This window comes from Nomascus leucogenys, chromosome 15 (assembly GCF_006542625.1).
Source record: "Nomascus leucogenys isolate Asia chromosome 15, Asia_NLE_v1, whole genome shotgun sequence".
Classification (NCBI taxonomy): Eukaryota; Metazoa; Chordata; class Mammalia; order Primates; family Hylobatidae; genus Nomascus; species Nomascus leucogenys.
Genome location: NC_044395.1, coordinates 76,161,485 through 76,187,562, shown reverse-complemented (window position 1 = coordinate 76,187,562; position 26,078 = coordinate 76,161,485). Strand labels below are relative to the sequence as shown.

Here is a 26,078-nt window from a genome sequence, read left to right as displayed (position 1 = left end):
TCCTCTGTTTCTTCTCTGTAAAATGGGTATACGTAGTAAATGTTAACATCTATACTGAGAATAATATAAAACAAGTCCATGGCACCTGGTTAATGTTGCACAAGTGTTTTCTATCGTAATCATCATCATCATCATCACATTAGATGGGAGGACCTAGACATTACCTTTCTATACAGCATATGACTTCAGCACAAAGGCTTTGGTAATAGATATTGCCAGATTCAAATCCTAGCACTACTTACCAGCTAGTGGCCTTGTGCAAGTAATTTAATAATCTGATCATATGTAATAACATATATGAATATACTAATTAATACTCATGTGATTATTGTGAGGAATAAATTAGATAATGCACATTAGATGCTTAGCCCAGGACTTGGTTCAGAGGTTAACTCATGTAAACTAGTAATTGGGAATTTAAGAAATGTTTCTTGAAACATTATTATAATCATGATTTTACACAATTATATTATATTGTGTAAGTTATATCACATATGATGGCATTTATGTTTCCAGAAGGATCCCCAGATTTCTGTGATACTTTCAAGCAATGAAATTGGTAAACCCGCTCTCAAAAAAAAAAAAAAAAAAAAAAAAAAAAAAAAGCAAAAGCTGTGCTTTATAGCATCTGTGAATTTCTGTGGTATAAATACTCCCACTATGGCCAATTTCAACATGAGGGCTCATGAGGTAGCTCATGGCTACCAACACAAGGTCACTGAGTGCAGAGTTGGGAAGAAATTCTCACAGTTGTCCCTTGTGAGTGGGCATGAGCTGGCTTCAGCTCACCACTACTTTCAAGTATACTTTTGAGGAGGAATCATTCAATAAGCCTCATCTGAGGATTCTATTCACCAGGAGGTGAACAGGAGGTTACACAAAAGCAAAGAAGCCAAAGGAAGCAGAGTTTCTGGTACCTTTGGGTGTATTTTTGAAAGTCACTTTGGTTTCTCACTAAATCACTCAGAACTTAACCTATTTATACACCTATGAAAACAAGACAATTCTGTATGTACTTTTAATGGTTGGAAAAGCTTTTGGGGAATGAAACCTGGGAAGCAATAACTTAGTTTAAAATACAATTTAATAAGAAAGAAAATCTGGGATACATTTTATATGATTCCATTTATTAAAGAAAAAGAAACTTCTTTCCAATATATTCTACCCAATTATTAAATTCATTTTACATTTTTGAGAAGAGCAAATCCAACTTAAAAAAAAAACCTCCTAGGCAGTTGAAATACTCTGGTTGCAAAGTTTTAAAAAATGAGGCAAGATTATATAGTGAGAGTAGAAAAAATAAGATGAAGTGGAATCACCCATGACAATCTGTCATATTGGTCATTACGAATTTCAACATCTGCAACTGAAAAGCTACAGAAATCAAAAAATAAAAAACAAAGAAGATTCCCAAGGACCACAGACTGTTTGATGATGTTGCTCTAAGATTTCGCCCTCCATTTATTGCGCACAAAAATAAGTTAAGTATAAATAAGAAGTTGAGGAGAGCTGGTGTGTATTCAGGTGTGTTCACTGGTGTGTACTCAGAGGGGGTGTGAGAACAGCCAAATGTCTTTCTTCTCCCACACTCACTACACAAAACTCTCCTCCATGTTGCTGCAGAGTAAGAAGGAGTCCACAAGCCGAGGCTGGACCAACTGCTGAAAGTCAGAGTCCTGGAGGCCTTCGGGGCAGACCCCAGCCAATCTACGCAGAGCAGCCTGGGGAGAAGACAGAAGAGGTGACACATGTCAGACTGGGCCATGTCAGGTACATGTATTTCCTTCACCTACCCTGAAATGTGCATTTCAGGAAGTGGTGCATTTACCAGACAATTTGGGCTGATCATCATGTTGGCTACTTGGCACCTCAGTCACCATCTTGGTCACCTGGTCAACATAGCAACCACATCTCTTGGTCACCTGGCTTTATTTGCACCTTGATCACTAAGATAGATGTCATCTGAAAGCTGTTAATAATCTTAATAATGGTCTTTATTGTTTCCAGATCCCTAGAGTAACCTTAGAACAGCAAGAACTATTCATTTAGCCATAAATTCAGCAAGGTCCTATAGAAAGCACTATGGAAAAAAGAAGAAAAGAGAGGGAGAACATACTGTAAAAGTAGATAGGGATTCTGCTACTGAGAAATTCAACATCTGGCAAGGGGGATGAACAGGAAAGAGAGATGCCAGCAGAATAAAATCACTCCCCAGCTCCCCACACAATGAGCAATGAGTATGCTATTTCTGTTTTATGTCCACGTGTTTTTGCTCGTATTCTTAATCTGCAGTCCAATGCTCTACCTCTGAGCTATACCCCCTCCTCCTTGCTCATATTCTTACTTGTGACTTGAAGTGACTTCCTGCTCTTGCCTATTGTCACCTCCCCCATGAAGGCTTCCCCAATTACCCTGAAGCAGAGACAGTCCATCCCTCCCTCCCCTGTGCAACCAGGGCCCCTGGTCCAACCTCAGGCTTCTCACACTTGACTGTAACTAGCTTTTAGATATTTATCTCCCACACTAGACTCTGAGCCCCTCGAGAGTAAGGATCTTGTTTTCTATTCCTCTGTATCTATAGCAGACAACACAGAGGTTGGCACAGGGCTCAATAAATGTTGGCTGAAAAGAAATGAATAAACAAAGTGCTTTAGTATTAAGATCTGCTGATAGAGCAACCTGAAACTAAACGTGAGCTGTGCACCTACCTAGACCTGTTTACCAGTTAACTGAGACAATGCATGCTAAGTGCTTGATAAATATTAATTTCTTCCCTCTTCCTGAGCATATACACAGCAGGGAACAATGTGCCCCTCCCCTCCCACCGCTGGAAGCAAAAAGAGTGGGGGAATATCTAGAATGGCAAAAGAAGAAAAGAAGGAGGGAATGCAAACACTGAGAATCTCCCCATAGCACCTCACTTAATCCCTACATGATGTTGCAAGCTAAGTGTCATGATCTCCATTTTGGAAATAAGGAAACTAGGGCTCAGAGGGGGAAAGTGGCCTTCCAGACATCACACAGGAGTCTGACTCCAGGGCACTCAGACCTATGAACACAGGTAGGATGCAGCAACCCCAGGATACAAGGTTATATTGAGCACAAGGCAGGGGTACTGCTCATTACCTGGACATGGTAGGTAGCCTGTTGCTGAGAAATCAGGCCAACAAAGTGAAAAGAGAGGATAGTTTGAGCTTGTTGCTGGGAGTCACAGGTGCTGTCATGTCCAGGCCAGGTCAAAGAGAAGGAGCGTGTGTCTCTGTGCATTAATGAGCAGGGTCTGTGACCCTAGCAAAAGGAAGTAGACTCCCCAGAACTGTCTCTAACTAGTACATCTCGACTCTCATGGGGCGTGGTTCACCCCATAGGCTAACAAGGGTAAACTTCACAGCACTTTCTGATTCTTCTTGGCTCCAACTGGGAAAGATAACCCCATTGCCCCTGAGTTGTCACCATGAAAACAGAACCAGGGATTTTCTGAAGATGAGGAAATAAGGCCACCAATGCATTTTTGCATCATTAGGGATAAAAATAAAGCAAGAAGGGAGGCAAGGAGACACAGAGAAATAGAACACAGACCTATCAAGAGAGCAAATAAGACAGAAAAGGGAAATAGCCAAGAAACAGAGAAAAAAAGACAACAGGGAAAAAAGAACAAGAAGGAAATATTAAAACAGACAGAGATGAACTTGGTGAAGAAAAAAAACCAAGTATAAATAAGAGATGGAGAAAAAAAGAAACAGTGGCAAAGAAAATAAAAGAGAGAGCCCTTAGGGGGAGGGGAGGAGGCAGAGAGAAAAAGGAAGGAGTAGAGAGGGGAGGGAAAGAAAGGAGTTATGGTGATAAAAAGAGGGGAGGAAGGGAAAGAAGAAAGAGAAACTGCTAAGAGAGAAGGCAAACCCTAGAAAGAGAGCAAAGCAGAAACCAAAACACAGCAGAGAGCGGCAGAGAGAGAAGAGACACCCTTACCTCCCCAGGGTCCCCAGAAAGTCTGCAGGACATGAACCCTACAGTAGCTCACAGCACCCCCTCCTCAGTGTGCAGCAGCCTCAAAGGACCCTGCACCCTTGTCAACCCTTCTCTCAGCCTCTGCTTCTCTGGGAGGGTTAAACAGCTAGTCATCCTAGAATCTCATTCCCAGACAGCCTGAAAACACCCAAGCATTAAACAAGCCTGGCAACCTACTGACAGCTGCTTCATTCAGGAAAAATCCATTCTTTTTGGGAGAGACGATCTGCACTGCCACTTTCCCAGACAGGGGAGACAATAAGTGAAACTTCCTCCCTTTACCTGAAGGGAGCCTTTGAAGCTGGAAAGGCCTTGGGGAAGAGCAGGAATAGTGGCTTCTAACTCCATCTGCCAGGCTAGGCTCCAAGTGAATCTCACAGCCAGGAGATCACACTCAAATGTTGGAACACTCCTAGGGACAAACCATGGACACCCCCAAGACTGGGAGCTAGGAAAAAGGGAAGCAAGTCTGTCAGTCCCCAAATCAATTAATACATAGTCACCAAACTCAAGGTCCCATGGATATACAAAATGCTGGAAAAAGTCCCCTGCCCTGGGAAGGTTCCAGGCTAGAGGGGGAAAAATACAAATCCTCCTCCATGAGTCAATGCTGGAGACCAGTGCTGTAAGAGAGGGGGAGAGAAAGAGCATAGCTTGGAACAAGATAGTCTGGTTGAAAAGTGCAGGCCTCTAGAATCAGGCAGGCCTATGTCTGAATTCCAAGATCCTCCCCTTAAAACACCTGGGACAAAGATAATGGAACCTGCCTTGGACTTGGTCAAACAGAATCCAAGAGAGGAGGCTCAGGTTCATGCTGTGTACTCTCTGGCTTTGCACCACAGAGAGCTCCTGGAAAATTTTGTGAAGGAGAGAGATTTAGATCTAAGCTTGGAAGGATTGGCAGAATTTTAATACACAGAGTTATAGAGAAAACATTTGCTGGGAGCAAGGATCACGGCACAGTTCAGGGTGCTCTGGCTTAGCCTAGCTGGACAGGGCCTGGAGACAGTGGGAGGTCTGCAGGCCCTTAGGGATGGGTCGGAGCCAGACTGAGAAGGGCCGAACAGACGGACAGTGGCCCAGAGATAATGGGGAACCATGGAAAGGTTCCATGGGGGTTTCATGAAAGTGTCATGATTATAAACTGTCATTACTAAAATTAACTCAGAAGCCACACGGAGAATGGATTAGGGAGGGAGGGGTTCTCTTCAGCATCCACCAACTCATCCACAAGAACAAATATAATCCCTTTCGGCTTGAAAGTCCTTCAAGTGATTAAAGATAGTAGCCAAGCTCTTCTGTGCGCCTCCTTCACACTAACAAAAATGATAGCTGTAATAATCACAAGCCCTCATATCTGAATGGAGCTTTATAGTTTCCCAAGTGCTTTCAATGCTACCAACATTTCCTCAGGGCCTATTCAGTGTCAGGCAGTGGTAGTTGGGGCCAATCATTACATGTTAATTTCCTCTCACTTCACTTGCTAGAACAGGCAGAATTAAGAGGATCTGTGAACTTGAATGAGAAGAAGATACATCTTTATTTCCACCAACCTGTAACTGAAACTTAGCATTTCCTTCAGTTGCAATGTGAATGCAGCAACAAACCATGGCATCTTCGCAATCCCTGTGATTTGTGATTTCCCAGTAGAAATTACAAATACTTTCACAGCCCATGAAAGTTGTTGAAAATATTTTCAAATACCATTTATGGTCCGCATGAGTCAAGATGACAATACTTATTAGACTTACTGCTAGGTCTTATTTAATGTGTTGACTAAAAAGCAAATATATTAATATATCACATATTTAAATAGTTTAATAATTTTTAATATAATTGGTTTTGGTTTTAATTCTATAAATTTTAATTTTTTTGCATTTAAAAGATTATTCTCTAAAGGGGTCCGTAAGCTTCACCAGACCACCAAAGGCACAAAAAGATTAAGATTGCCTTGAACGTACCAAAATAAAAGCCACAGCAGGAGGGCAGAGATTTTTGTCATTTTTACCTGCAGCTGTATCCCCATAGCCTAGAACAGTGAATGCAACACAGAATCATTCCATAAACATTTACTGAATAAAATGTATAGCACTGAGTGACTTATCAAATGTCACACAGCTCATTAATGGTACAACCAAGACAGGTCTGATTGACTGCAATGCCCCGCTGTTTCTACAACTGCGCAACGCCCATCAGAAACTCCCAGAAAAGAGACAAGCTCAGCTCAAAATGGGCTGAGGAGAGGATTTTACTGTGAGACAGCTTGAAGGATATTTAAATACATCACTTCCCCCTTATGTTCTTTGATCACAAGAGCCGGCACTTTCTTCTGGAAGTTAAGGGTTGTGTTTATAGAGTGGCTTCCCTGCTCCTAAATGTTTCTAAATGGAAGCTACTCTACTTTGGGAGTCCTTAGAGACCTAGTAGGGAAGAATATATAGACAAAGCATGCATTTTCTGTCTGGTACTATTGATTATCTCATGGTGGACCCCTAGCGAAAAGAAGTTGGGTAGGGACTTCCTAGGATACACTTGCTTGTGTTCAAGGTGAGGATCCAGGTGGCTGCTGAGTAGTCCACTCTGTCTTGTCATGTTCCTTGTCTTTCTATTCCACAAAGGAGGAGGGAGCTACGATGCTGGAAGAACAACAGCAGATGGGCTCCCTGCAGGGATAACTGGAGGCTTTTCTCACTTTATTCCCTTTGGAATAGGCAGGGGATATCCCTATCCTAGCTCCCATGTTCTGCAGGCACCATGACATAGACACGAGCTGCTAGCGTTCCACAGGAATCTCAAAGGTTCCTGGTTCCTAAAATTGTAGTGGTAGAACAGAGGGAAGAGGGAGTTTCTCAGCCCTCATCTTTCACACATATGACCTCATATAATTTTCATCATGATTTTATGAATTAAGTGAAACAAATATTACAATGATCACAATCCTAAAGAGAAAAGCTAAAGCCCAGAGAGGTTTTATGGCTTACTGAAGCCAGCTACAGCACAGCCCTGTCTGCACAGCCCTGGCCCCCTCGTCTGCATCCCGAAGGCCGGGGGAAAAGCTGGGGGAAGACTGAGAACTCACCAGGCAGGCCACGAGCACGGCGTCACTGCTGTTCCTCTCTGATGGGGATCTGCAGAGCTCGATGAGACGGGACATGCCTGTAGGAGACACAGGGAGAGCCTCAGGCCCAGGACGGGGCCCAGCCAGGCCTGACCCAGAGGTTCTGGGCCTCCCTTGCACACCCAATCTGCCAGAGAAGGGGACTGAACCCACCTGGGGGAGTCTGTGGTGGAAACTTTGTACTCCCTCAGTGGTGAACAGACCCTGGTCAGGGTCAGGCCAAGCTGAAGAGTCCAAGCCAAACCCACAGATGTGGGTTAACATTTGAATCTTTACCAGACAAAATTCCTAGCTGTGTCTTTTTTTTTCTCAAGTGCCAATTTCAATCAGAAAATATACTGTGGCTAAAATAACACAAAACTACAGACTCTACTAATATTTCCTTGGGCTTTACTGAGGAGAGTTAAGTGAATGACTTAAGCTTTGCAATGCAGACTGACTTCTTTTACACTTTAAGAAAAAAAAGACACCCTCATTATACGATAGTAGTAGAAGGTATGCAAATGCAGTCTGTGTGTCCATCCTCTGTAAGGTCTTGAAGGAGCAGGAACCCTCTGCTGCCCCAGGCTGTCCCTCTGGGTACCTGGATGATTGGTGACACTGCCATGCCTTTTCTCATGCTTCTTCCTGAAGAGCCCTTTCTCAGCCTTCACATAGGAGTAACTTACCCATCAAACCACAGCAGAGGACTCACCCCCTTGTTAAACCATTCTTTGACTCACCCAGATAAACATGAGCTACTTCTTGTGCATGCCAAATGCACCATGGACATGCTTTGGGTGTCACTCCCATGATACTGAAGTAAGAATATCTCTTTTTTTATCTGTCACCTCCATGAGGCTGTGAGCCCCTGTGGTCAGGACAATGTCATATCTAGTGTTACATGTCCAGCGCTCAGAACAGAGCTTAGCATAGGGTGGGTGCTCTGACAATATTTGTTGGGTAAATAAGTGACTAACTGAAGGAATGAGCATGTTAATGGGTGAATTAATGAATGAGTTAATAGTGAATAATGAAGTCATGAATGGGTTAATGAATAAATGAACTAAAGGATAAATTAATGAGTAAATGAACAAGTGAGTAGATAAGTAAATAAATGAGTATATGAATAACTGAGCAAGTGAATAAATGAATGAGTGAATGAAAGAATGGGGTTCCTATTAACAGTCTGCAGGTGAGTCACTGTTCTGGCCAACTTTCACCTCTCTAGGTCCTTTCTCCCTCTTGCTTCAGCCCCAAGTTACAAACTAGACCAGGGGCTGCACCCCTGAGCCCCCAGAGATAGGGCTTATGCCAGCCAGCTCTTGCCCTGTGTCCACTGTTGCCACTGTGAAATCAGAGCTGCTCCCGCCCCCAATCCCCCCACTTCACTCCAGCCACAGCCAGAAAGCACCACTCACAGCTGAGCCGCACGGCCTCCCGTGCCACATCTGGGTCTCGGCTGAGACGAGCCAGGGTCACTGCAGCTTTCTGCTGGACTCGCTCACAGGCTGCCACCTCAGCAGGGGTCCCAGACCTTGGCTTTTCAGACAGCATGCCCATGATAAGCTGGACCCCTAGGCAGGAAGCAAGAAACAGTTGGTACCTACCCCAGTGTGGAGCCTCCCGCATGGGGCCAGCTGGACAGATGGCTGCAGGGTGCAAGCAAAGGCTGTCAGGATGACTTCAGGGGTCTCACCCACGGGGAGGAAGCTAGACAAGGCTGTTCCTCCATGCCTTCTTCTCCTGAGGGTGTCTCCGTGTACCAAGTCACTATACTTATGAGGAGCATCTGAAGACATCTTTATTTTTTTAATGCTATTATTGAGCTTTTACTACACACTCAGCACTGTGCTAAATGCATAGTAAATGCATAATGCCCTAAAACCTTCCAGTAGCCTCATGTATTAGGTACCATTACAATTCCATTTTGAAGCCCAGAGAGAAGTGAAGTATCTTGCCCAATGTCACATGGTTAGCAGTTGGGGGAGCCGCTTTAAAATTCAGATGTAACATCACATTTGGGATTAAGAAAACGAAAGAAACTCAGATAACTGGTTTCTCTACATCACCTCTTCACTTCTGATACTGACTGCATCTGAGACAGGTCCAGTGGTGATGAATCCCCCAGGTAAGGGGTGATCCAAACCTAAGCTGGATATTGACTAGATCAAATGTTTTAGCGTAAACTCAAGCTGGAAAAGGGCGCAGTAGTTAGACTGAGAGATTTCGACCTGCATAGTCTCTGCTGAGAAGCCTACTCCCTCCCCCTGAAACCAGATTTGTCTTCTGATTGTTCTAGAAACCACAGCCATGTCCACTCATACCTCCTTGCCTTTACCCACTCTTTCTTTCTACAAGGGATGCCGTTTTCCCTCTTGATGCTCCATCTAAAAAACTCCATCCTGCAGGTTGTAGCAAAAGTTCATCTATGTGAGCTGTTGCCCAACTGCCTATCCCACACTCCCCTCTTCTGCACCCAGTGGCTCCTGCCAGCTTAGAACTTAAGCCAGACATGACCCGAGGATATAGTTTTGCTTTGTTTTGTTGCCCCACACAGTGTCTACAATTTTTTAGATTTTTGATAGTGTGCTAATTGGAGGATTTCTATAAAAATCTAGATTTCTGACTTCTGAAACTGCCTCCGGAATTTTAACCCTAAGACCTCATTTCTGCATAACAAATTGTTAAAGCTTATTATGAGTTCCTTCTTTAAATTAGATTGATCCTGTCTCTGGTGAGCTTACCTCGTCCATTTACATTACCTGTCTGAATTTTGTAGGCATCTAAGTTTGCACCCTGTGATTTACACCATGGACTCTCAAAGCCCAGTCTGCACAACAAGATTTGCCCTGTCCAGATCTAAGAGGCCTGTCTTCCAGTAGACCCCAGTTGCATTGACACCATTGATGATTCCTCAAATCCTGCCCTGCTTTGGAAAATAGCTCCTTCATTAAACTCTCTTCAGGTAAACGCCGTGAGACTGCCACTGTTTCCTGAAAGAGCAGAGGGGCTTAGCATAGTGTTCATTCTGTGCCAGACAATCTTCTAACATGCTTCATGTTAATCCTCACAACATCCTTATGAGGTAGGGATTATTCTCATTTTGCAGATGAAAAAACAGAGAGGTCATATGGTTAGTAAACAACAGTGCCAGGATTCAAACCCACAGAGTATGGTTCCAGTTTTCAACCTCAACCACCATGCCAACCTCCCTCTGTTGTATTATTCTATTGTAGATGTTATATTTTTATCATATGTCACTTTTGTTAAGTTGTGCTCTCGGTCTAGACTGTGAGATCCTCTAGGACAAAGAGAGGGATTTAGTTATCTCTGTTCTCATTGTCTAGCACAATGCCAGGCACATATTAGGTCTCAGTAACTGTTTACTAAGTGAGTCAGTCAATAGCACTTGGTGAACCATAAAACCCTCTACAGATGCCAGATATTCCAATCTCAAATTCGCAGGCCTATGGAGACCCACTCCCACTGAACACTTCAACGTAAGGCTCTGTAAGTACAGAAAGAACAGGGCACAGATGCAATAGCTCAGCTTCGTGGCCTCAGCTGGCTCAGCAAAGTTTCTCATTATTAGCTCAATCACATAAAATTAACACAAAATGATGTCCTTCAATTAGTAACAGAGCATTGGGGGATGGGAAAGTGTATGTTTGTTAAGACAGCAGGGAAGCCTGGGAGAAGGGGGTTTAGCAAGAGCAGAGGCAGCAGGCACAGGCTCCCAGCTCACTCCACCTCATTAGCGTCTCTGGTTTCCAACCGGTTGCTAATTGCTCCCTTATTTCCCAGTCACAGGAAGCCGTCACCATCTCTGCTCCCAGCTGTAAGGCAGCCACCTTATCCTTTGGCAGAAACAGCTTAGATCAGCTTCCAGGCCAGTGAAACCTGGCCCACCCCACCTGGACCTTGGTGACATGTTCGGCACAAGATGGAACAAGGGAGCAAGTGGGAGAAGAGATGCACTCATTGAGGGCTCAAGACATTCAGGTTGCCCTGACTTGCTCTCCCATTCTCACCCCTTCCTCAGCTTTCTACTGTGGCCAAATGCAATTAAGATAGGAACACTTTAAAGTTGGAATGTATCCCTTGGTAGGAATAGATTTTTTTTATTTGAGGATGATAATGAAATATTTTCCTTCTCCTCACGAGCCTATTAAAATAGCAACCACCCCCCCCCCCCACCCTGAGACTACCTTACTCTTCTTCCCTGCTTCATTTTCCCCAGGGCACTGTCACGCTATCATTGCTGGACATTTGCTATCTTCTTATACATTGTATGTCTTCCACTAGAATTTAGGCCTCACAAAAGCAAACAAATATTCACATATATAGACCCAGTTGCACACATACAAGCACACACATATATGCTCATGCAAGCATAGAGACATGTGTACCTATTTTTTTTTTTTTTTTTTTTGGAGACAGTCTCGCTCTGTTACCCAGGCTGGAGTGCAATGGCGTGATCTCAGCTCACTGCAATCTCCGCCTCCCAGGTTCAAGTGATTCTCCTGCCTCAGCCTCCTGGGTAGTTGAGATTACAGGCGTCCACCACCACACCCAGCTAATTTCTGTATTTTTAGTAGAGACGGGGTTTCGCCATGTTGGTCAGGCTGGTCTCCAACTCCTTACCTCAGTTGATCCTCCCACCTCTGCTTCCCAAAGTGCTGGGATTCAGGCGTGATCCCTGCATCCGGCCACATGTACCTATTTACATACCTGCACAGGCATCCACACAAGCACAAAGACACAGTCCCCTACATCCAGATAATCCACATAACATGTACAATGCTGCAAAGACATACCATTCTCCTGAATGATGTCAGAGGCACACTGTTCTAGGACAGACATGTTTGCCAAGATGGTCACAATCTGGAAAAGAGAATTTAGAAACTGAGAAAATGAGCACACCTGATCCTAATGGTCCTCCCTACAGACAGGTCAGCCAGGGGCTACAAAGCTTCCTTTTATCCCGTGACTCCTTCCTGTCCACTGGGCCTATCCTTCCACAGCATTTTCTTCCATCCTTATGGGCTCCTGCCACCCAGATGTATTTCCCTGGTGACTAATGCCCATTTACCAGCCTATGGCTATAGGACAGCCCCCGAGGACCCCAGGACACCTTGGAAAGACTAGCATAACCCTGGGTGAAGTTGGGGCCCGGTTGTCTTTCTGCTCTGGTCCCCAGTCCTGAAATGCAGACAGAACCAGCAGGTCCCTGGCCCCTCAAACTCCTCTGTGCTGGCCTGTCCTCCTGACAGCTAGCTCTTACTCTGGATTGACTTCTTCCATCCCAGCATCTTTCCTGGATACTAACCCTCATCTACTTTCAACCTGTCATGAATGAAGGCTAAGGTCACGTTAGAGGGCATGAGTAGGAAGAGGCAGTGTTATCAAGCATTGGGTATTATATGGAATCTGATAAGAAAGTGCATACTCAGCTGCACGTTACGAGTCTGTCGTAAGCCTCGCTCATCAGTCATCACTGCAAGTCTCTGCCTGTAGTCAATGGGGTATTGACACCAGGTGGACAGTGAGTCTCAGTTACAGCTTTGTGGGTTGTAACCAGCCTCCCCTGGTACAGTCAAGGGAGAAAAGAACTCACAGCACAAACTACATTAAGGAATGGCCTGACAGAGAACTCATTCCAGGGATCCCAAACTGCAAAAGGGTGCCAAAATGCTACTGGAATAGATTGGAAACATGGCACCTGTTAACTCAGATACCACCCACAACACTGCTCGTGACATAAATAGCAAGATGAAAATTCACCCACTTTCACAGAAATGGACAGCGCTCTCAAGTGGTAATTAAAATAAATAATAAAATAAAATTTAAAAACACTTCTCACTGGTACAAGCCTCTGTCTCAAAAGGTTTCTTCAAAGCTTGCAGGATGGTATAAGCAAAGACTGTGTCCCTCCTCCGCTGAGACAGCAGTTGACAATCTACTGAGTAGAATTCAGGCAGCTAAAATTCTGAAACTGGATAGTAATGTGATGTCTACCAAGAAAGAATATTATCTCCATTTTAATTACTCTGGATAACAAATATTACTATTTTACTCTGGATAACAAATACATTTAAAAACGTGTTCTTTTAAACAGAAAGGAAAAACTTTACCATATTAATAGAATATCTATCTCTCCCCTTTCCTTCTAAATACATGTTGGAAGGGGATTCCACATTCTTAGGCTGCTGCAGCATCTGTGTGTGTGACAACCCCTTCCAGCTCAGACCCCATCAGGGGCCTGGTTGGATAAGCATGACTACAGTGGGTTGCCAGAGGAAGGACAGGAGAATACTCCAGAACCTTTATCCTGAAAGCAACTCTGTACCACCAGGTGTTTTATGAAGGGGGTGACAAGTTCCTATTTGCAGTTAAGAAGATAATAGGACTAAAGGAGGTTTAGGACTTAGAGGCTCTTTTACGTATTTATTTACTTATTTTTGCACTTTTTAAGATTGTGTTTGTGGGCTCAGTGGAAGGAGTTAGAGGGAAAAGCTGGGTTGAAAAAGCTGGGTTGGAAAGTTCCCCAAGAGGCATCGTGTGCACATTCTTATGAGGGAGGAGGTACACGGCCAAGTCTACGTCAGTTTAGAGTTTATTTGGCTCTCTGGGCTGTTAGCAGGAAGCATGGACTCTGTTTCCACCACACAGGGACTGAGACATCCCACCATCACCAGGCTGGCCTTTCTGAATAAAAACACTTACTTGACATGCAGAAGGAGGGAAGGAGGGAGGAAGGGAGGTAAAGGAAGGAAGGAAGGACAAACTAGGAAAAGAAAAGGGAAACTTTGTCTGCGGCAACGGGTTCATTACACAGTAATTATTAGCCATGTCACAGGCACCACGTAGGTCTTTGTGTCAGACTAATTTAGATCCTGTTAATGAAAATTACTTCCTCTTTACAGAGCCTGTACCCCATGTGGTTTTCTGGAGGTGCAGATGAAGTATTCAATTAAACACAATTTGAATAAATGCCAATTATGCCCTGCTTTGAGTTCCCCTTGTGAAACATCCTTGTGTGCACCATAACACAGAGGGGAAAGAGGTCAATGTTTATCCTCACAGTCAAGTCCATGGGTGGGATTTTAGGGACAGCTGTTTTACCTGGTTGGATACGAGTTAACAATGCTGTCAGGGGGCAGAGTGCAGGAGCCAGGCAGACAGTTTCCCCGGCCCAGGCTAATTCAGTCTTGTCTGGTGATGTTCAATTAAGTTCTATTCCACCTAAGTGAATGGGCACCATTCCCCCTGCATTTGTTTGGTGAATCCAGAGGACATCACCCTTGAGAGAGGCCCTAGGTGAGAGGTCAGTATATATATAGCTCAACCTACATCTAAATCCTGGCTCTATCGCATTTTGCTATGATCTTGGCCATGTTACCTAACCTTCTGTGCCTTGGTGTATTCATTTTCTATTGCTGCTATAACAAATTATCGCAAACTTAGTGGCTTAAAATGACACAATTTTATCTTGCAGTTCTAGAAGTCAGAAGTTCTAAACGTGTCTTACATAGCAAAAATCAAGTTGTTGACCTATCTTCATTTATTCTAGGGGTTCTAGGGGAAAATCAATTCCTAGTTTCTATTTTCCAGCTTCTGGAGGCTGCTCTCATTCTTTGGCTCAGGGGAATATATCCTTCTGACCTTTGCTTCCTTAATCACATTTGATTCTCTGACTCTGACTCTCTTCCCTCCCTCTTACAAGAACTTCTGTGATGACACTGGATTCAACTGGATAATCAAGGATAATATTCCTATGTCAAGATCTTAACTCAATCGCATTTAGAAAACCTGTGTCGCTATATAAAGTTACTTATTCACAGGTTTTGAGGATTAGGATGTGGACATCCTTGGGGGCCCTACCACAAGAAATAAAAATAATTCAGCCAGGCACCATACCTCATGCCTTTAATCCCAGCTTCTCCAGAGGCTGAGGCAGGAGGATGACTTGAAGCCAGGAGTTTGAGATCAACCTGAGCAATATAACAAGACTCTGCCTCTAAATAAATAAGTAAATAAATAAAAGGTATCTTTTAAGACCTGTATGAGCACTCAATGAGTTAATATCAAGCACCCTTTGTTAAATAAAATAAATATGGCTCGCTCTGGGCAGGAGAACCTGAAAGGACCAAAGCCTTAAAAGACTGTGTCAAGAAACACTAACCAAGAAACATGCAGCACTCAGGGGGCTGAGCATCTGTGTGGCCAAGACATGCTGCTAATGTGAGATCCCTCCCAAAGGCAAGCCTGTCCCAGAGCAGGTCAACCCTTCCCATCAGAAGAATAGCAAAGTGTGTATTCACTACCCACATTTTCAAATTATTTTTTCTTTGGCCTCCAAAGACATGAAAATTAATGCAGACAGGAAATTGATCCAGGATAGCAGGGGACCTCGCATGTCACTGGTTCAAGAAGAAATGCCCCTGTGTGGTAGGAAGGAGGTTGGCGAGGCCTTTTGATGTCAGCACACACGGAGGAGAAACACTTGTCTGCAGGCCGATGCCAAGGTGTGAACCAGGCCTGCCTCCCATCCTAGCAGTGTCTCAGCAGTCAGCCCTGATCACACCCTGACTCTGCCTGTGTTCCCTTGCTGGAAACTAATACTGAAGACCAAACTGCATTCAAGGCAAGTGAAGAATACCCAGGACACCCAAGTAGAGACAGGTGCTCTGATCTAAAGAACTTTCAACAAAGAAAGTCTGGCATATATTTCATGAAAAGTTGCAATTACTTTTATGCTGTGCAGAAATTAGGACCAAAAGGCCAACAGCTTGTATGACTGTAATTAGAAGTATTCTTTAATTGCCAGATGAATATTTAGATTTCTATTATCACCGTGTTAACTCTCTGAAATTTGCAGCAACAATGTCAACTGCAGCCCTGAGAACAAAAAGCAGAATAATTTTCAGCCTCTAGCGAGCTTGTCCAACCCATGGCCTGCAGGCCACGTGTGGCCCAGGACAGCTTTGAATGTGGCCCAACACAAATTTGTAAACTTTCTTAAAACATTATGAAATTTTTTGTGTGTGATTTTTCTTTTTAGCTCATCAGCTATTGTTAGTGTTAGTGTATTATCTGTGTGGCCCAAGACAATTCTTCTTCCAGTGTGGCCCAGGGAAGTCAAAAGATTGGATAGCCGTGCTCTAGGGGAAGCCCATTGCTTCTCTGCACCCTCTTCCCTCCACACCACTTCCTCTACCAAAGAGCAGAAAGAATCCAGACAAAGACATTGATTTGTAGAATTAAGGGATCTAAGGGAAGAAAGGTGTGATCTCTTTGAACATACTTTCTTTTCCAAGGCCAGAGAGGCAAGAGAGCCCAGGAGAAGGTATAGCCCTCTCCTCTTCTGCTCTCTTTTGAGCCTTTTCCTCCCTCTGGCAGACATGGCCCAGGGACCAGGGCGCAGGACCTGAGAGGGCTGGACAGGCGTGGAGACTAGGAGAAGGGCACCTGCCTAGACCCAGAGACAAGCACATGGCTTCTTCTCTCTGGTACGTGGGTCTTCTCATTGACAGGATCAGCTTTCCCTTACTACTAAAGTGGCAAGACTGGAGGGCTAAGATTTAGGCTTAGGAGACCGCATGATAAAAAGCCATAGAACTGTTTTGGATGTAGGTCCCGTGCTGCCGGCAAATAGACTGAAGGGCTCTCCTGGGTGAGGCCCAGCTCCCTCGCCCCAGGGATTACACAAATGTTGGGCTGTAAGCCCACAGTATTAGAGAGCATATAAAAGTCAGACCATATTCTCTGTGCTTGGTTTGCCCTTGGCTTTGTAGGGAGGGGTTTCTGGAGCAGGTCAGGACAGGGTGTTGTGATCCTGGATTCCTCCAATACTACACAATATCCCTGATATGGTTTGGATCTGTGTCTTCATCAAAATCTCACGTTGAATTGTAATCCCCTATGTTAGAGGTGGAGCCTGGTGGGAGGTGATTGGATCATGGGGGTGGACCCTTCATGAATGATTTAGCACCATCTTCATGGTGCTGTTCTTGTGATAGTGAGTGAGTTAGTTCTTGTTGAAAAGTGTGAAGCACCTCCCCCTTCGCTCTCTCTTGCTCCTGCTCCTGCAATGCAATATGTCTGCTTCACCTTTGCCTTCCATCATTATTGTAAGTTTTCTAAGGCCTCTCCAGAAGCCAAACAGATTCCAGCTTCATGCTTTCTGTACAGCCTGTAGAACCGTGAGCCAATTAAACCTTTTTCCTTTACAAATTACCCAGTCTTAGGTAATTTATTTTTATTTTTATTTTTGAGACAAGGTCTGGCTCTATCATCCAAGCTGGAGTACAGTGGTGCCATCTTGGCTCACTGTAACTTCCATCTCCCGGGCTCAAGCCATCCTCCCACCTCAGCTTCCCAAGCAGCTGGGACTACAGGTGTGTACCACCATGCCTGGCTAATATATATATATATATATATATATATTTTTTTTTTTTTTTTGTAGAGATAGGATTTTGCCATGTTGCCCAGGCTGGTCTTGAACTCATGAACACAAGCAATCTGCCTGCCTCAACCTCCCAAAGTACTGGGATTACATCAGGCATTTCTTTACAGCAATGTGAGAACAGACTAATACAATCGCCACCACATTAACTATATTTCCTGACCCTACCTTCCTGTTCCAAAGCTTGCATTCCCTGTCTCAGACCCATCCCAGTCTCTGGTTCTGTTAGAGAAGCCCATCCCATTTACTACTGAGTATTCGCTTTGGTTCTAAGTACTTTATGAGCGTTATCCCATCTAATCATCATAATGACATGAGGGAGGGAGCAAATGTTATTATCCCCATTACACAGATGAGGAAATTGTGGCTCAGAGATTAAGTGATTTGTCCAAGGTCACATAGCTGGGAAATGGCAGAACCAGAATGTGAACTCAAATCTGTCTGAACTAAAAACGTGTGCTGTTTCTAATATGTCGTATATGTATATGACAGAGCTTTATAAACTATAGAGAGATTTTGAGATGTGAGACAAAAATTAAACCCCTAGTGACTGGCACTTCCTGATAAATGGTATTCACAGTGAGGTCCCAGAAATGTTACAAAATCTAGTCATTCTAAAATGCCAAACAGATGAGGTATTACTGTGGGAAGTATATACTAGCACTCCTTCCCTTTTGAAAGCAGTTAATTCCTCAAGGCCACAAAAAGTCAGACTCAGTAAAAATCTCTATTATATATTAGATAAGATACTCAGGTCTCTTCCATCCTAGATTGTCCTTGCTTGATGGACAGGCCAGAAGTTCACCAACACATTTGGAGGCAGCCCGTTTCCTACCTCCCCCTGTCAGATCTGTAGCTGGATTCTATGGGCAGTATGGCTCCCGGAAAATACCTCCTGGGCATGAAAACATAGGACTATTCAGATTGCTTGTCAGGCTTCTCAATGGCTGACCATGTCAGCTGCAGCCCATGCCACCTTCCTGTAGATTAGCTGAAGGGGATAGAAGAGCCTAGGTCCAAGGCTGCCCTCACCAACGTCCATACCCCAAGGGTGGCAACAGGATAGGCATACCCAACGAGGCTTCTGTTGAACAAATTAAGTGGACCTGGCTTGCCAGGATGATGGAGGGGTTCTCATTGTCCAAACAGAGGTAGTCTGTACAGATCCAAGACCCAAGAGGCTCCACACAGCATTGGTGTCATTGGCAGATTCATTACCGGAAGTCTCATGGGGCATTTAATCTCCTAAGTATTTTAGGGGGCGGTGAGCACTTCAAAGCCTAATTCATCTTCTTTGTTTTCATTACAGAGAGCCCTCTGATCACCTTAATCCTCCCGCTGCCACAGGAAAGAGCCATTTGTTTCTTTAATGGGTGCACTTTCACTAGCTAAGTGGTTGTTCTGAGCCAGGGCAGAAGGTGAAGCCATCCTGAGGACAGTGGGGGACGTGCCTGGCTCAGACAGTGGAGTAACATGAAAAGGTACCGACTCCAGGTGCAGGGAGAACTATCTGCCGGCAGCGTGACCACATTCTCTCCCTACCCTGATCTCCTTTTCCTAGGACTCAGTGAGGCTTCAAGAGGGGGCTAGTCATTCCTTGTGATAAGAAGGGGACTTCTACACATAGAGACACAGGACATCCAAGATGGAAGAGGTCATGCCCATTTTACAGAAGAGGGAACTCCTCTCTGGAGGTTCCCATTCAATGCTGTGTGCCACACATTCAAAGGCCAATCATAGTAACATTGGCAGTGGCTTCCATAGATTTAATAGTTTCTATGTGCCAGAGTCTGTACCAAGAGTTTATATTTATTAATTTATTTAATTCTTATTTCAATTTTGTAAAATATGTATTATTTGTTTCCATTTTACAAATTAAGAAAGTGAGACTCAGAGTGAATTGCCCAAAGTGACATGATTATTAATAGCAAAAAAACTTCAAACTCAGATTGTCTGAATCCAAAATTCCTTGTCTTATTGCCTCATTACTGGATCTTGTATGAAATGACTGGAGTCAGCCACAGGAGAGGCACTTGAAGGTGAAAGAACCTAAAATTATGTCAGGTAGATGAGAGACCCAGCAACTGGAGGTATCTATCTGAAGAGAACATGAGCATGAGTAAGGCAGATCACAAAGAGCGGGCCCTCCTATCTCCCTCCCTACTACCAAGGGTATGTCTATGGTAGACATGGGGCATGTCCCCCTCAGGAGTCAATCAAGCCAACAGCCAACCAGGGGGCCACCACTTTATCTGTTACTGTCATACCTTGTCTCTACAGGGACTTCTCCAACTCTTAGAAGTAATAAGATTAGAGTGGAAAGGAAGTCTGGAATCATACATATCATACATAGTTTGGAGGGCCAAGTTGAGAATTTTGGATAATTCACTACTCGTGCTCTTCTTTGGAGCATCAGGTTTAAAAAGTCATGATATTCACCATTTATTAAGAACTTAGTAGGGGCTAAGCCTTATATCAGGTCCTTGCATATCTTATTACACTCACCCTCACAATAACCCTGCAAGATAAACATTCATGTCCCAATTAACAGATGCGAAAACCCAACACCCAGGAGCTTTTGACTTGCTCAATGTCACTCAATTGATAAATGGCCCAGGCAGGACCAACACCCAGTCTGTGGTTCAACAGCTGCACTACCTCCTTTCTTCAAAGATGACAGCAGATGACAGTCAAAGATCAAGGTCTAAGTCAGGATTTACATTTAATCCTCATTTAAATACTGGCTAGCTGCCTGCCAACCATTTAATTTTGGGGACATCCTCTTGAGCCAAAATATTCTTATCTATAAAATGGGGCAAATATCGCCAGTGTCACAGTATTATTAGAACCCTCATATGCAAATGCTTAGATACTAGAAAATTATCTCTGAATAGGAGCTTCTATGGTCAGCTCCCCTTTCACAGGTGATTCTAAGGATAAGAAATAACTGACAAAGTTTGGGGAACTTCACCAAGGGCACCAGCTCTAAGCTAGAGGCCTCAAAAAATCCTAGGGAAATACAGAACATGGACCATGCTCTCAGAGGAAGAAAATCACATGAAATAATTAAGAGGAATAAATGTCATTAGATAAGTCAACACTGCATTGTGAGATATGAATTCTAAGAAAAGGAGGCAATTCCAGAGGGCTGAAACCATCAGGGAAGGCCTTCCTGGAGCTGCTGGCATGGAACAGAAACCAAAGCAGCTTCAGTTAAGAGATAAGCCTGGAAGAGGTGATGGTGTAGGGGCTAAAATGCAGACAGGGATAAGCTGAGTTGAGGATGAGAGGATTATGTAACTTAGAGCTCAGGTACTGGGAGGAATTTACAGAGACCACCTAATCTACCACCCCCACTCCTTGGTGGTGACGTGGGAGACCAAGTGTGGCCAAAGGTGAAATGGGCTAAAATTCTAGAACATCAGAGTTCAAAGAGCCTTTAAAATACCCCCATTCTATGTTTTCAAACACTTTTAGTAGTATAACCCCCCTTCCACCAAAGAAAACCTTTCATGGAGCTCAAATATACAAAGACAAGTATGACTGATGTAGAGGCTGAGGCCCCGAATGAAGACTCTGCTCCAAGCCCCTGTTTCTCATGGAGGTAAAGAGGGAAGCAGTTTTCTATAGGGTTCAGTGTCAGATGGTCACCAACATGACCAGGACACAGACCTTCAGAGGAGGTCTAGGCACCTTCCATGGGTCTTTCCGCCTCCCAGAACAGGCAATCTGAACAGAGATTGAGGAAGGCCCTATAGTGGTTGGGATGGGCAAAGCAGGTAGGAGATCTCATAGAGAGGCTTCAAGGTCAAATGAGAGACATGGAAAATATATTCCTTTACCTTCCTGCAGCATGTAAAGCTCATAATGGGATGGGCAAAGAGGGTAGGAGTTCTCACAGAGAGGCTTCAAAGTCAATGAGAAACGTGGAGAATATTTGCCTTCCTACAGCATGCAAAACTAACAGGACTCCCATGCTCTCTCCCCTGCCTCAGAAACTAAGCGCTGGCCTCCTAACCTCTGTCTCCATGGCTATGGGCCCTGGGCTCAGTGCCTTCTGGGCGTCTTACCTGGTCCCGAGTGTAAGGCGTGTCCACTCTCTGCTTGTCGCTGCAGGCTTCCAGGAGGACACGGATGGCATTCAGCCGCAGGAGCATCTCGCAGGCCATTGTGTCAAAGAATGTGATGTTGGCAAGGGCCGCAGAGGCCAGTAGGAAGACTTCCCCTGATGAGGCCTCTTGGCACAGTTCTGGATGGCAAAGAGAAAGAAAATAACTTCCGTGCCAAGTGTTTTCACATCAGTTGTCTCATTTGGTTCTCACAATAGCTCTGGGAGATCTTTTGAGCAGGTGTTATCATACCCATTTTACAGATGAGGAAAGTGGCTACTAGAGAGGCAACAGTATCTGTCTACCCAGGTGGCAAATGGGATTTGAAACCTGGTATGTAACTCTACTCACTCCTTCATCCAATAAGTATTTATTGAATGAACACTATGTGTCAGGCGCCACTGGGGTCTTGGGATGGCATAGTGAACAAACCAGGTCAGGTCCTTGCCCTTGTTGAGCTCACATTATACTAGTGGGCAAGAGAAAATAAGCTTTTAAAAATTATTCTGCATAATTACAAAGTCTGATGAATATGAGGGAGGAAATAAACAAGTGCTAAGACAGAATAACTAGCGGTCCGCTGAGGTGTGCAACAAAAGGTGTCCCTAAGAATGTGACTTTACAGCTGAGACCTTACGGGAAGAAAGGGCCAGTCATAAAAATACTCGGGGAAATACAATATTCTAGACCAAAGGAAAAAGAGATACAAAACCTGTGAGTCGGGAAGGAGCTCCCAGTCCATCTGTGTCTCCGGTAATGCACACTAGCCTGCTGCTAAGCTTGCCTTAAGGAAGAAACTAAAGATGAAACAGAGAGACTATACCCCTCCAGCTGCCATCAATGGAGCCTCGGTACTTCCTTTTGGTCCCAGTATAAGGGTCATCTGGCAGCAAGAAAGTCCTATACCAAGCTCCTGAATATCAGGCTTTTTATCTCTAATCCTAGAGTGGTCCTAGCTTATGTCTAATCCTAGAGTGGTCCTAGCTTAGCCCTAACCAAATTCCCCCATTTACCATCTGTAATTGTACTAAAGGCCTTTAAGGAGCAGAGTGACCTTATCCTTCCACCACCTGACACATCCCCCATGGGCTTCACAGAATCTGGAATGGACGCCCACCTCAGGAGGAGGCATAGATGGACTCTATCCCTGGTGCTTCCCCCATTTCAGTGGACCTGACATCTGGCCCTCAGCTCCAACTTGACTACCAATCAAGGTACTTCTCCAGTCCAGGCCCTCTCCTACTGATAACACCTTCACAAAACCACAGGAGGCAAGGCCATACTTCAGAAAAAGAGTCCCAGGAGAGAAAGAAAGTTTGGGAGACAAAATTGAGCTGTGTTCTATCCTGGTCCCTAGTTCTTGCCTCCAGACAGTCAATACTTCCAGATTCTAATGCAACTGCCACCTCTTGGCACCTACCTGTGAATGCACATTCTGATCCCTACATTTTAGTTTTAGTAGTAAAACCCTTTTTCTACCAATAACATTAGTCAAACACTTGCAATGGGCCTTGCACTGTGCCGCTAAATTCTGAATACCCTCAAAGTAGAAAATGATTGTCCACATTTACAACTAGCTGAATCTTAGAGAAGCTAGTAGTAGCAGCAGCTACCATTTATTGTTTACTCACTGTTGTACATATTTTTTACTTCCTTACATAATTTAATCCTTACAACAGTCCCATTTTTATCACTATTTTGTAAATAAAGAAATTGAGGATTCCAATGTTAAGTGATTTGCTCCTAGTCTTATGGCCAGTAAGTAACTGTTTGAGGCTAGAATCAAATCCAGGTCTGCCTGACTCCAAAGTCCCCATTCTTTCTACACTCCAAGTTGCTTCTGGTCTCTCAGCCTCTGACTCATTCCCAGCAATGCTTCCACAGACGTGGGTTTCAGTTCTATCAGGAGGGTAATGCCTCTGGGCAATGTTGCTCCCCACAGCCCAAGTTTGACCAGTAGATAATTCAAACTCTTGATCCAACCACCCAGGACTGGAACAACCGATTAGCCAAGGTATTAAGAACTCTGATTCCCTTTATCCAATGATTGCCCTATCCTCTGATTTTGGGAAAATCACTGGAGTCCCCAGCCCCTTCCAGGCCACCTCCCTATATCCAAGGTTTTGGGTGAGTCTACAGAGCTCTGCAGCACACTTTGCTGTAAGATTCCTTCTAGGTCCTCACACTACCCCTCATTCTCATTCAGTTGCTATTGCTGCCGACACAGCAATTATTAACACAACCACCTAAGTGCCTTTTAATTTTGCTGCACATTTATTTGAACTACAGTCTCAGTCACCTGGGATGTGTTAGGAAGATTAAATTGAGGATTCCAGTGACTCATTTATAAATGTTTCCAGGGAATGGCAAGAAGTTGGAGGGCTATTTCCCACCAAACAACAGAGCTCTGGCTTCCTGCCCAGAAGATATCTGCTGAATCTCATAGTGGACTATACAATGCATCTTCATCAGGATGAAATAAATAGGAAGACCCCTTGGCTCCAGGGAGAAACCCAGCCTGGACAGTGAAACAGGAATGAATATATGACAATAGTGAAAGGTCACTTGGACTACATGTACTTTTGTTTATTTGATAATGTTTATAAATTGAGAAATTTTCTGTGAAGTTTACAATTTTTGTCTTATCTTTAAAAGTCTATGCCTTTCCCACACAGTAACAATCAACTGAAATGTACCAGTGACCACCCCTTTAGACAGTGCATGGGCTTTTCAATTTGACACAGGACTCAAACACCTTTATTCTTCCACCTGGCTCTCTTTAACTCATTTATGTTTCTTACTGGGCTCTGGTGCATGTTGAATATGAGACTCCTGGCATAAGTGAGTCCTAATGCTGTTTTGTGGCCTTGGGAAAGTCACTTAACCCCTCTAGGCTTAGATTTCTTCACCTAGAGAGTATGCTTAGAACTGTAGGGTCTCTTGAGCTCTCTCGAGCCAAGACTTTCAACAATGGGCTTCCATGTTTTCTCAATTTTGAATAAATATGGACATTGGCAAACTGATTTCTCCCAGCCTGACCTGTGAGTGTCACTGCCCCCATGACTAGAATCAACCATAAACTCAACTTAACTGATGTCTTCTATGTGCAAAGTACTTGCAGATCTCCAAATTCTAGAGTTAGATGGACCCTTGAAAGAAACGAGTTGCAATGTCTTATTTATATCAGGAAAATTGTGAAATGGGTTTTACAATGTGACATGGTAAGAAGTGAGTGGTGGGATCTCACACAGTACCGGCACAGGCTTGCTGCACATAGCCACTTGAATGGATGAGTGAAAAGCCCGAGTCCAAACCCAGGGTTCTGACTCCTTGCCCAATGTTCTGTGTTGCCCCTAAGTTCGTGCTATTTCAGATATTCCCAGCCCTGGCATGGTGACTCCGAGAGCTAATCCTAAATTTTCTGATGAAATTAAATTTCATTCCATTTCAATTAGATATAGATATAAAGAGAGTGACAGAGAAATAGAAACACAGATCACCACTAGCACTTTTAAAAGAAAGAGGTGGATCACAAAAAATTCCCTGGGGATTGTTATCCAGACCAGCCCTTTTAGTTTCTATAATTTGGCAAAGGAAAACTAAGAAAAGAGCATATTTTAGATACGGATCTATGATTCTCCTGCTGGGGGTACATATGTTCCAATAAGGGAACCTAGAGGAGTCAATGCTTTCAAGGCCCCATGATATGAGACCAATGGTGGGATTTTCAGGCAGCAGGCTGTGGTGGGCTGGTGCTCTCTGAGAAACCATTTTCCCCAGTCATTGCTGCCATAGTCACTGGATACAAGGACTGAGACTTTAGGAAAAATGCCTATCAGAGTCTCTTGATCTGAGTATCTGAACGTCAAAATTTGAGGCCCCACTCCTTTCTGGGGCTTGTCCTGGACTCCCTTCTGAAAGGCCAGTGAATCCCAACTGACAATAATTGGGAGGGCCGCACACATTTTAATAGGAAACTCTTGACAATAGAGCTCATCAAAGCCTAATTCAGATCCATTAATTGTGGGATTTCAGCAAATGTGATCATCTATGCAGGAGATATTTGGGGTGCAATGAGTGGCAGATGGGAAGGCCTTCCTGGCTATTTCTGAAGACAACTGTGCCAAGGCCCTCTCTCCTAGTGGTCCCACTGCCCAGGGTGACTCACTGACGAGGGCCGTCACGATCTCCTCCATGCTCTCCAGGAAGCTACTGAGGTGCTGGGTGACGGGCAGGTGTGGGGAGGTGACCTGGGCCACCACAGCCGCAGCCTCAGCCCGTGTGGCCTCTGAGTGGCTGTCGTCGGTCAGGATGTCGGCCAAGCACAGAACACCATCCACCTGCAGATGGAGAGAGGGAGCTCCCCTGTGCATCCTGGGTGGACACCACTGCC

General features: G+C 44.3%; 1 protein-coding gene across 5 annotated transcripts in view; it reads right to left on the bottom strand.

Annotated features, from left to right (window-relative positions):
• Positions 1-409: 409 nt before the first annotated feature.
• Positions 410-26,078, bottom strand: part of INSC (INSC spindle orientation adaptor protein) — a 136,820-nt gene continuing 111,151 nt past the window's right edge. For 3 of the 5 annotated variants that reach the window (XM_004090671.2, XM_003254265.4, XM_012503261.2), the window contains 6 exons: positions 25,854-26,025; positions 21,647-21,825; positions 11,926-11,992; positions 8,527-8,682; positions 7,088-7,164; positions 410-1,721 (listed from right to left, as the gene is read on the bottom strand). In XM_004090671.2, coding sequence (XP_004090719.1) covers positions 1,593-1,721; positions 7,088-7,164; positions 8,527-8,682; positions 11,926-11,992; positions 21,647-21,825; positions 25,854-26,025 — 780 coding nt within the window. In that variant the 3' untranslated portion in view covers positions 410-1,592. Of the gene's footprint in view, positions 1,722-5,958; positions 6,038-7,087; positions 7,165-8,526; positions 8,683-11,925; positions 11,993-21,646; positions 21,826-25,853; positions 26,026-26,078 lie in introns of all 5 variants that reach the window. The other 2 variants (XM_004090672.3, XM_012503254.2) reach the window with 2 other exon arrangements.